Source organism: Cervus elaphus, chromosome 12 (genome assembly GCF_910594005.1).
Source record: "Cervus elaphus chromosome 12, mCerEla1.1, whole genome shotgun sequence".
Classification (NCBI taxonomy): Eukaryota; Metazoa; Chordata; class Mammalia; order Artiodactyla; family Cervidae; genus Cervus; species Cervus elaphus.
In genome coordinates this window covers 15427874-15440379 of record NC_057826.1, presented here as the reverse complement: position 1 = coordinate 15440379, position 12506 = coordinate 15427874, and the positions used below count along the sequence as shown (strand labels likewise).

Sequence of the window (12506 nt, the reverse complement as noted above, 5' to 3'; positions counted from 1 at the left end):
GCAAGGAAGAGTGGGCACAGATGGGCCTCAGAGATGATGAGGGGTCAGATCACGAAGACCCCACAAGCTAAGGAAAGGACTTGTACTTTCCTTCTGAGGGAAGTGTGAGCCGTCAGAGCGTTCGGGGTAGAGGCGTGCAGGAGCTGACTTTGGATCTAATATCGTCTCTGTGGCTGCTGCATCAGACGGGGCAAGATAGTAGCAGTGCGATGGGGCAAAGTGGTCAACCAGAAGAGGATATATTGTTAGCCTCGGTTTTAAGCAGCCACTTGTAGGCTATTTAAAATTAGAGATACATCTCAACCATATGTATATAAAAAAGCATGAAAGGAAAAGTTGGAAAAAGATATACTAGGAGGGTGCAGTTATAGTCATCAGACAAAATAGACTTTAAGGCAAAAAGTATATTGAAAAATAAAAGGGATCACTACATTTTGGCAAAAAGTTCTAAAGATTCACCAGGAAAGTATTTAACCTTTCCTTGTGTACTTATTTTAACTAGCATGTTGACTGATTTTTATAAACTTAACAGAACCACAGAGAGAAATAGACAAATCCATCTTCATTATAGAATGTTTTAATGTAACTCAGTAACTGGTAGATCAAGCAGTCTGAAAATCTTGAAAACATTTTAGTAAGTTTAAACTACTCAGTTAACAGACTTGACGTAATAGATATGTATAGAACATCATGCTATGTAAGTGCATAATAAACATTAGTATTTGTAGAAACTATGTAGTAGGCTTTAAATCACATTTCAAAGACCATCTTCCTTGATCACAATCCAATAACAGAAAGATAAGTAGAAGAGTCTCATGTGTTTAAAAATGAAGAAAGAGTTAATTCATCAAAAAAATCATAGTTAGGAAACACTTTATCAAAACCTGAGGAATATTAAAGGCGAATTTATGCTAGGGGAAGGGGAGAGGCTGGAAGTTAATGTGCTAAGTGTCTGACTTAAGTTAAAAAAAGAACAACAACATAAATTCAAAGATAATAAAGATAAAAGAGGAAATTAGCAAAATAGAAAATAAACATAGGGTTGTGAGGAACAAATAGAGACATTATACATCCCTCAGAGATAAAACAGATGGTAGGACGATACTATGAATAACCTTGTTTTGATACAGTTTTAAAACTTTGTTGAGATGGATGTGTGTGCTTAGTCACTCAGTTGCGTCCAACTCTTTGTGACCCCATGGACTGTAGCCCACCAGGCTCCTCTGTCCATGGGGATTCTCTAGGCAAGAATACTGGAGTGGGTTGCTATGCCCTTCTCCAGGGGATCTTCCTAACCACAGGTCTCCCACATTGCAAGCTGATTCTTTACCATCTGAGCCACCAGGAAAGCCCAAGAATACTGGAGTGGGTAGCCTATCCCTTCTCCAGGGGGGTCTTCCTAACCCAGGGATCGAACGCAGGTTTCCCACATTGCAGGCTGATTCTTTACCATCTGAGCCACCACGAAAGCCCAAGAATACTGGAGTGGGTAGCCTATCCCTTCTCCAGGGGGTCTTCCTGACCTAGGAATCGAACTGGCATCTCCTACATTGCCGGCAGATTCTTTACCAGCTCAGCTACCAGAGATGGATACAATTTTAGTATTTAGCTTACAAAAATTTACTAAAGAAGAAATAGGGTTATCGTTACCATCTTTCTAAATTCCATATATATGTGTTAGTATGCTGTAATGTTCTTTATCTTTCTGGCTTACTTCACTCTGTATAATGGGCTCCAGTTTCATCCATCTCATTAGGACTGATTCAAATTAATTCTTTTTAATGGCTGAGTAATATTCCATGGTGTATATGTACCACAGCTTCCTTATCCATTCATCTGCTGATGGGCATCTAGGTTGCTTCCATGTCCTGGCTATTATAAACAGTGCTGCGATGAACATTGGGGTGCACGTGTCTCTTTCAGATCTGGTTTCCTTAGTGTGTATGCCCAGAAGTGACTTTTGAACTCTGTGGGAGAAGGTGAGGGTGGGATGTTTCGAAAGAACAGCATGTATATTATCTATGGTGAAACAGATCACCAGCCCAGGTGGGATGCATGAGACAAGTGCTCCGGCCTGGTGCACTGGGAAGACCCAGAGGAATCGGGTGGAGAGGGAGGTGGGAGGGGGGATCGGGATGGGGAATACGTGTAAATCTATGGCTGATTCATATCAGTGTATGACAAAACCCACTGAAATGTTGTGAAGTAATTAGCCTCCAACTAATAAAAAAAAAATTAAAAAAAAAATTTACTAAAGAAGAAATATAAAGCCCAAATATTCTTTTACTTATTAGGAAATTGAGTCAAGAACAAGTCTTCTCACAAGCTCAACCCTAGGCTTTTATAGTTTTACTGGACATCCAAGAACCACATATACGAATTTTCTATAAACTGTTCCAGAGTCAAGGAAAAGGGGGAACACCCTAACTCTTACTATCGTCTTAATATCAAGACCTAACAAAGACAGTCTACCCCAAAACTGCTGAAATTATAATTTCTTAATTGTGGATATAAATGCATAAAAATATCTGGCTACAACATTAGCGAACTGAGCCCAACGTTAAAAAAAAAAAAATCATGATCAAGTTAGGTCTACCCAGAGCTTCAAGGATTGTGTCATATTTAAAAATTGACTCGTGTAATTTTCTGCAGTAACAGATCAAAGGGAAAAAAAATCATATGCTCCTCTCAATGGATACAGAATGAGCATTTGATAAATTCAGTACCTTCATGACTTAAAAAAAAATTCCTAGCTAACTCAGAAGAGAAGAGAACCTAATAATAGAATATCTCTACAAAAAAGTCAACAGTAACTATCACACTATTAGTTGGGAAACCTTGAAAATACTTCCTTTAAGGCGCAGAGCAGGACAAGGGAACCCATCACTTCTGTTGAGTGTTGTACTGAAAGTCCTGGTCAGCAAAGTAACGCAAGGAAAAAAATGAAGAAAGGACTGAAGAAAATCTGTCATTATTCTCACATAATGCATCTGTCTGGTTGGAAACCCAGAACAAGTGTTCAAGTAAATTATTAGCTTTATAAGCGTTTTCCAAAATCAATTACATTTCTGTACATCAGCATCAGACAGGTAGAAGAGCATGTGATTATAGAAAAGATAGCCTTTGTAGCAGGCTTCCCAGGCAGTGCTAGCGGTAAAGAGCCCACCTGCCAGTGCAGGAGGCATAAGAGACCCAGCTTCCATCCCTGGGTTGGGAAGATCCCCTGAAGAGGTCTTGGCAGTCCACTCCAGGATTCTTGTCTGGAGAATCTCATGGACAGAGGAGCCTGGCGGGCTATAGTCCATGGGGTCACAAAGAGTCAGACACGATGGAAGCGACTTAGCACACACCCTTTGTATCAAAGTTATAATCATGAAAACATATACCTAGGGAAGAATCTAACAAAAACAGTTAAAACCTAGTGTTTAAAAAATTATAAAACCCTATGTCAGTTCAGTTCAGTCACTCAGTCGTGTTTGACTCTTTGTGACCCCATAAGCCGCAGCACTCCAGGCCTCCCTGTCCATCACCAACTGCCGGAGTTCACCCAAACCTATGTCCTTTGTGTTCGTGATGCCATCCAACCATCTCATCCTCTGTCGTCCCCTTCACCTCCTCCCCTCAATCTTTCCCAGCATCAGGGTCTTTTCAAATGAGTCAGCTCTTCACATGAGGTGGCCAAAGAATTGGACTTTCAGCTTCAACATCAGTCCTTCCAGTGAACACCCAGGACTGATCTCCCTTAGGATGGACTGGTTGGATCTCCTTGCAGTCCAAGGGACTCTCAAGAGTCTTCTCCAACACCACAGTTCAAAAGCATCAATTCTTTGGCACTCAGCTTTCTTCATAGTCCAACTCTCACATCCATACGTGACTACTAGAAAAACCATACTCTTGACTAGACAGACCTTTGTTGGCAAAGTAATGTTTCTGCTTTTTAATATGCTGTCTAGGTTGGTCATAACTTTCCTTCCAAGGAGCAAGCGTCTTTTAATTTCATGGCTGCAATCACCATCCGCAGTGATTTTAGAGCCCAGAAAAGTAAAGTCAGCCACTGTTTCCACTGTTTCTCCATCTATTTGCCATGTAGAGTCACTTAAAAAATAAAATAGTGAAGAGAGATACATATTCATAGATTAAAAATCAGTTTGGTAAGATGTCAGTTCACTCCAAAATTGATCTGTAGACTGGAGAAGAGGATATTAGTTATTCATTTTTTTTAAAACTTAAGGTGATTCTGAAATATACCTGGAAGAGAAAAAGGCCAGGTATAACCCTTATACTCTTAGAGAATAGGAATGAGAGATAGGGAGCCATGTGTGACTTGTCTTAAAACATACCCAAAATTATTATCAAGATTATTATCAAGGTAAAGAAATTAAGAAAATGTGGCGTTGGCACAGTAAACTGGTCTTCTACATGGAAACAGTGTATGGTAGAGAAACATTACAGTTAAAGGAGGAAAGGGTAGAATTTTCAATAAATAATGCTAGGAAAATTTGTTATTGTGTGAGAAAAAATGAAAGTAGATCTGTGCTTCATACTGTACACAATTTTAGTTTGGATTAAAATACTTAAATACAGAAGCAAAAGTGTCCATATTTTATAAGACAGTGTATGACAATACATAATGTAAGGAAAAGCTTTCTCAAATCAGATCCAGAAAGTGCAGACTAGAAAGATGAAAACTGATCAATTTGACTTTGTTCAAATTAAGAACTTCTAAGACACCATAACTATGTTGGGGGGGTTGATTTGTTTTCCTTTTATCCTTGAGTCCTTATCTACATGAAATACATGCTAAAGTATTTATGGATGAAATGATGTGTTATCTTGGGTTTTCTGTGAAGTATTCCAGAAGAAAAAGCATGCACGGGGAGAGAGATGAAACAAGAATTGTAGGTGATGATCAAAGCTAGAGGATGGGAACAGGGAAGTGTCTGATACTCTTCTAGTTTGTGTGGATGTTTGAAATTTTTAATTTTAAGAAGTTTTTTAAAGAAACCATCTATTTTTTATGGTGACTGCCCTGGATATTCTGGAAGTCTTAACATTTAAAACAAAGTCATTTTCTGGAAAGGTCACTTGTTAAATGTATATCTAAAAATGCAACCGAATTTTTATCTCAGAATAGGACTTTACTTATAAATTAATAAATCATGAAACAAACTCTACAAAAAAAGATACTCTAAAGAGATTGAAGAAACAAGTCACAAACTCAGCAAGGGTGTTTATAACATACCTTCAAAAAATTAGTGTCCAGGTATTAAGCAAAGAACTTTAAAAACCAATAAGTAAAAAGAAAAAGACCAATAAGTAGTTTCTTAGATATGACATCAAAAGCATAAGCAACAAAAAGAAAAGAAATAGACAAACTGGACATCATCAAAATTTTTACATTTTGTGCTTCAGAGGACACCATCGAAATGAAATGACAAACCACAGAATGGGAGAAAATGTTTGCAAATTATATATGTAATAAGGAACTTACATCTAGAATATGTAGAAAAGTCTTACAACTCATTAATTGAAAAGACAACTCAGTTTTTTAAATGGACAGAGGATCTGAACAAGACATTTCTCCACAGAAGATATGCATGCCAATTAGCATATGAAAACATTCTCAACAGCATTAGTTTCTAGGTAAATGCAAATCAGAACCACAACAGAATATCATTTCATACCCACCAGGATGGCAATATTCAAAAAAAGACAGTAAAAAGTGTTGATGAGAATTTGAAGAAATTAGAAGCTTTATACTCTGCTTGTGGAAATCCAAAATGGTGCACCTACTTTGGAAAACAGTTTGGCTGGTCCTCAAACCATTAAACATAGAATTACCATTATAACCCATCAATTCTACTCTTACATATGTAACCCAAATGAAGACATATGTCCTAACAAAAACTTGCACTTGAATGTTTATAGCAGCATTATTAATAATATCTAAGACGTGGTAACAGCCCAAACATCCACCAACTAATGAGTGAGTAAATATACTATATATACACAAGAGAGTATTACTCAGCCATTTAAGGAATAGAATACTGATACATTCTGCAATGTGAACTACCCCTGAAAACATTATGGTAAGTGAAAAAACCCAGACACAAAGGACTACATATTATATGATTCCACTTAATATGCAATGTCCAGAATAGGCTTCCCCGATGGCTCAGCAGTAAAGAATCTGCCTGCAAGACAAGAGCTGCAGAAGATGCAGGTTCACCCCTGGGTTGGGAAGATCCCCTGGAGGGGGGAATGGCAACCCATTCCAGTATTCTTGCCTGGAGAATCCCAGGGACAGAGGAGCCTGGCAGGCTACAGTCCATCGAGTCCTAAAGAGTCAGACACGACTGAAGTGACTGAGCACACAGAATAGGCAGTATTAGACAGATAATAATAGACAGAAGAGCCTGGAGTGCTGCAATCCAAGGGGCTGCAAAGAGTGAGACACAGCTTAGAGACTCAACAACAACAACAGAATAGGCAAATCTATAGAGATAGAAAGTAGATTAGTGGTTATCTAGGGATATAGGGGGATGAGATGTGTGGGGGTGATGGCTCAGAGATGTGGGTTTTCATTTCCTTTCAGTGAAAATGTTCTAGACTTGATTGTGGTGACGGATGCACTCTGAATATACTAAATGGATATTTACACCTTAAATGGATAAATTGAATGGTTTGGAATTACATCCCAATAGAGCTATTTAAAAACATTAAAAAGCAATAGCTCAATTGGAAAATAAGCAAAAGGCATGTCCAGGAATTTTGTAGAAGAAAAAATATGTATGTGTATTACTAGATAAACTTGAAAAAATGCTCGACCTCATTCCTAATCAGGCAGATGCCACCGTAGGATACCATCGTATCTCAGTTGATTCACAAAAATTTTATACTCAGGCAATACCACTTTTCCACATGTAGAGAAGGTCAGGGGTTGGGGGAAGCTCTTACCCTGTCAGAGGGGGTGTGAATTGGTACAACTGCTTCCAAAAATAATCTGGCATTATTTTTAGAGGGTTGACAATGCAAGTATTTATGACCCAACAATTCCACTCCTAAGTATCTATCTAAAGAAATTCTTCCAGTTGTGTGCTGAGATCACATGTAAGAATAGTCACATAACGAAATAGCACTGTAAAATTCAAAACTACATAAAGCTGAAATATAGTGTTTAGGATATGAGTATATATAGTAACTAAACCTGTTTTTTAAAAAGCAAACAAGGGAAAGATAAACCCAAAATTCAGGATAGTGGGGATGGGAAAGAATTAACAGAGTCTCACAGGAGAAGGAAATGGCAACCCTCTCCAGTACTCTTGCCTAGAGAATTCCATGGACAGAGGAGCCTGGTGGGCTGCTGAACATGGGGTCGCACAGAGTTGGACACAATTGAAGTGACTTAGCATGCCTGCTTGCATCGGAGAAGGAAATGGAAACCCACTCCAGTGTTCTTGCCTGGAGAATCCCAGGGACGGAGGAGCCTGGTGGGCTGCCGTCTATGGGGTCGCACAGAGTTGGACACGACTGAAGCGACTTAGCAGCAGCAGCAGCCTCACAGGGGATTTGAGGTAGTGATAATGTTCCTTTTCCTAAACTGGGTGGGAGTGTAGGGATATAATTGGGGGCTAGCGCAGGGGATATAAGGCCAAGTGTTACCTGGTAACCCCACATGGAAGGAAGATCTAGACAAACTGGAGCATACATAGAATAGTTTTTCCACACAGTTCGATAGATATCTAATGCTAACAATGCTGACTCTGAGGTTCGAGAAAAGGGTAACTTGTATTTAGCATCTTTTATTGAAGACGCAAAAGGGATAAGTGTTCTTGTGGGGGGCCGGGAGAAACTAAGAGGACTATGCAAAAAAGCAGCAGCAGCAAAATGGGAGTGTTTTAGAACAGTTTCCAACAAAAGTAGTTAGAAAGAGCTCAACCCAGTGCTCGGTGACAACCTAGAAGGGAGGGAGGGAGGTTCAAGAGGGAGGGGACACGTGTGTACTTACGGCCGATTCATGGTGTTGTATGGCAGAAACCAACACAACATTGTAAAGCAGTTATTCTCCAATTAAAACATAAACTTAAAAAATTATTAACCGAATAGTTTTCTACTTCCAAGTGACCTTCATTTATCTGGGCCAGTTCAGTTCATTTCAATCTCTCAGTCATGTCCGACTCTTTGCGACCCCATGAATCTCAGCACGCCAGGCCTCCCTGTTCTTCACCAACTGCCAGAGTTTACTCAAACTCATGTCCATCGAGTTGGTGATACCATCCAACCATCTCATCCTCTGTCATCCCCTTCTTTTCCTGCCCCCAACCCCTCCCAGCATCAGGGTCTTTTCCAAAGAGTCAACTCTTCGCATGAGGTGGCCAAAGTGTTGGAGTTTCAGCTTCAACCATCAGTCCTTCCAATGAACACCCAGGACTGATCTCCTTTAGGATGGACTGGTTGGATCTCCTTGCAGGCCAAGGGACTCTCAAGAGTCTTCTCCAACACCACAGTTCAAAAGCATCAATTTTTCGGCACTCAGCTTTCTTCACAGTCCAACTCTCACATCCATACATGACCACTGGAAAAACCATAGCCTTGACTAGATGGACCTTTGTTGGCAAAGTAATGTCTCTGCTTTTTAATATGCTATCTAGGTTGGTCATAACTCTCCTTCCAAGGAGTAAGCATCTTTTAATTTCATGGCTGCAATCACCATCCGCAGTGATTTTGGAGCCCCAAAAAATAAAATCTGACACTGCTTCCACTGTTTCCCCATCTATTTGCCATGAAGTGATGGGACCAGATGCCATGATCTTAGTTTTCCAAATGTTGAGCTTTAAGCCAACTCTTTCACTCTCCTCTTTCACTTTCATCAAGAGGCTTTTTAGTTCCTCTTCACTTTCTGCCATAAGGCCCATATCTGGGCCACAGCTACTTTATTCTTCAGTAACGCTAACTTATCCAAGCATTGCCACAGATTAGTACAAGCCCACGTGCTCATGTCCAGTACTCAGTGGTTGACTTCCTCTCTTCCAGATCCCATTCACACTAAAAGATGAAGCACAGACCCACGGAGGAGGAACCTGCTCACTGCTCCACTACCCCTGGGTGCCTGACTCCAGTGAAGCACTCACCAGCGCTGCAAGGGGTCCAGAGTACTTTTTGCTGCTTCAGTCCCCAATGCCTTCCAGCAGAAGTGGCAGTAGACTGTTTCCTGTCAGCCAGTTCAGGCTTGTCCTGAGACAACAGGGAAATGTATCAGCTGGGTTTCAGTGGAACGTGGCAGCAGGGACCTTCAGCGGATGCGATATATACCCCATCCGAGCACACGTGTATCTTTTCCCCCTTTCCCCCCACCTTCTCCACCTGCTTAGGTCTTCTCTGCCCCTCTCCTGCTACCACACAGATGATATAAAAGAGGCTCTTTGGCTATTTGCATTTTGCTTCCTCTTCTTTTCCAGATTTTGCAGTATTAAGCTTTACCTCCTACAAGCCTAGAATCCCAACAACATTATCTACCAAAGCTGTTCTTCCCTTTCCAGAGGGTTTGGGGGAAAGGGGGGCTTGCATGACAAGTTTCCTGGGGCATAAAGACAAAGTCGGTGTGCCGCTGACCACATGAGCCATGGTAAACGCACCCTTTGGAATTAACTGATTTCTAAAATTAATAAAGTAAGTCTATTTTTATTTTTTTTCCATTTACTAATTTCCCAACAATCAATATTCACAAACAAGACTGACATGGGACCAATGTCTCATTTTATTTCATTGCTGGGCAATTTTTTAGAGTTCGGTTAAGAAATGTGAGCTCTAAAGAGATGTTTTACTCTTATATTTGGTTTCAGCAGATGGTGGGGCCAGGCTCTTCCCCAAGGGAAGTTCCAGCATCTGGGATGCTGGTGCGTGCCCTTATCTCCATTAGCAGACCACAGCAGACGGGTCCTCCCATGGCATGTGAATTTGTATCCAGTTGCACAGTGTCTACCTGAACAGTTCATCAGAATGATACAGCTCAGCCCCTGGCTGCTTCCTGCTTACCCTCTGCTTTCATGCTTCCTCATCCATCCTAGGTGGACCCTAGCCAGGTCCTCTCTCTGGCTTCCACTGGAGAAAAGGTTAAAAGGCGGCTGCAGAGCCCACTGAAGGTTGACTTAGCTGCCGCAGGAAGTTATTGGAGGAGAATCCAGCAATCTGTGGTTTCTACAACAAGGTGGTAGAGATTTAGCACTGAAATCCTGAAAAAAAAAAAAAAAAAAAAAAGGACACCCAGAAGGGCGGAGAGAAGAGGGGCTCTGTTGCCTTCCTTCTTGGTGAAGGAAAACAGGTTTGAGCACAGAGAAGCCCTCTCTTTCTTTGTGAGGGATGAAGTCTGTCAGTTGCAGGGGAGAAGAGAGAATGCATTCCCGATGTTCCTGAGACTTCAGGTCAGTAGTTTGAGGACCATCTTAACTGTTTTGCTAATTTGGTTGTGAATTGATAAGTAGACAAATTAGAATTCCCCCATAGCCCGCTGCTGATGTGTAGAACTGGGAAATAAGGTGTTTGGGGAGACATACCATACAGATCTTATAAAATAGCATAGGAAGGTATGAGTCCAGTAAAAGAACTTTTTGACCAACTAGAGTGTTGGAATTGCCCTAGGTAACCATCAGAACTGACTCCTCAGGCTAATTGCTTATTGCGTTCACCATATGCTGATCAAGTGTAAGACCAGAACTCCAGGGCTCTTCCTTCATTTACCCAAGTATTTTAATGTCATTATTGGTACTGGACTTCTCTTGGTAACAAACTGAGCGAATCACATGATCCTCCCTCTTTACCCGTAAAGGTAAAGAGCGGAGCCTCTCTTTACCCTTCCCCCAGAGAGGCACATATTTTAAAAGATGGACAGAAAAATGGTTTAGGTTTCTGCAGTGCCTATAAGTGACATGTGGAACAGGGAGGCTGGGCTTCAGGCCCCTGCCCATATTTGTATCAGCTAAGGTAAGAATAGAGCCCTAACACAGAAAGAAGATTTGGAATCACAGCGGGGCTGTTTTTCTTTGGGATCCTTCAGGAAACACTGCTCATGGCCTTGGTTCATTAGGGTGAAACACAGAGGCCAGTGTTCTAGTGAAGCCTAATGAGGTTGGATAAATAGGAGGGTTTGGAACTTCCCTGGTGGTCCAGTGATTAAGAGATTAAGACTCCATGCTTCCACTGCAGGGACTTGAGTTTGATCCCTGGTTGGGGAACTAAGATCCCACATGCCATGGTTTGGCCAATAAGTAGCCATGGATTGGGGGGGGCGGGTATTCTAGGGCCTGTAAGGTTATTTCCCTCTTCTCAGTTAAGCCTCAAGGATCAACAATATCAGCTACAAGCACTGCTTCTCAAAATACAGTTTCTAGGTAGGCTGGACCTAACCTAGCCATAACGACATCTCTAAAGCTGCAGCCTGAAATTCCATGTTTTAAATAAGCACTTGGGTGATTCTTACACCCACTGAAATTTGAGAAGGACTGCCATCAATGAACAGACTGAAAATCTGGGCTGGCTGTGGCCATGGCTGACGAGCTAGGCATGCTGCATCTCCTCTCCAGACCCATGGGCTCCCTTGGGTAAGACAGAGGACAATCCCACCAGCTCTGATTTTACAGCCAGGACATGCTTCCTGAAATAGTGTGGAAGTAAATGGGTGTCACATGGGATGGAGTGTGAGAGAGGAGCCCTCAGAATTGGCTGGGCATAGACAAAGCAGGAAAAGAGTCTTAGTGACCAAATTCAGGAGTTTAATTTGGGACAACTCAAGAAGGAGCAAGGTGAACACACATAGAGACAGACGCATACACACAGGCACGAACATATTGTACACATCCTACACCCTCAAATTCTAGCTTCAGAAAGACTTTTTTTTAACCAGTGGTAATTTCAATAGAGGAACATGCTAGGTGGTTCCTCACTTATTGTAGCTGGTTGTTTCAGGTGGACATGAAACCACAGTAGAACTGTGCATTGCTCTGGCATCCGTGACCTCACATGAGAACTATGAGGTTGTGCTTCTCTTGCCTTCTTCCATTCCAAAAATCGCTGACAAGAGGCCCATCCTCCAAAAAGGAGTCCCTGGTGAGCTCTTCTAGGGTCCACCTGAGAACAGAATTAGCCTCATATTCGTAGACCATTTGCCACAGACAGTTTCTCTTTTAATTCTCACCTGAATTTATAGTGAATGTACAAGCCAACACATTTCCATATGCAAAAATCACACCAAGTGATTTTTGCCCACATTTAAATGGAGGTCAAATGGAGATGATTTCTGCCCAAATCTCAGCCACCGCCTCCGGCCCCATGAATTCCCTGAACAGTGCAGGCGGCAGGCAGAGGGCAGCGCAGTGCGCACCATCCAGGGAATTCACAGTCAGCGGTGTCTTAGTGTTTCAGAGTCTCGGCCCTCAGATTCCAGTACCCTCCGATCATTAGATGTGGATACGGAATTAAGGATAAATTAAGGATACCTCATGAGTCAAGAC

At 41.5% G+C, this 12506-nt stretch overlaps 1 protein-coding gene across 14 annotated transcripts in view; it reads left to right on the top strand.

Annotated features, from left to right (window-relative positions):
• Positions 1-9435, top strand: part of TTLL5 (tubulin tyrosine ligase like 5) — a 307882-nt gene extending 298447 nt beyond the window's left edge. For all 14 annotated transcript variants that reach the window (XM_043920806.1, XM_043920805.1, XM_043920814.1 and 11 more), the window contains one exon: positions 9034-9435. Coding sequence is in view for 2 of the 14 variants with exons in the window: in XM_043920816.1 (XP_043776751.1) it covers positions 9034-9056 (23 nt within the window). In the remaining 12 variants the exon portion in view is untranslated. The remainder of the gene's footprint in view (positions 1-9033) is intronic.
• The last annotated feature ends 3071 nt before the right edge of the window (positions 9436-12506 follow it).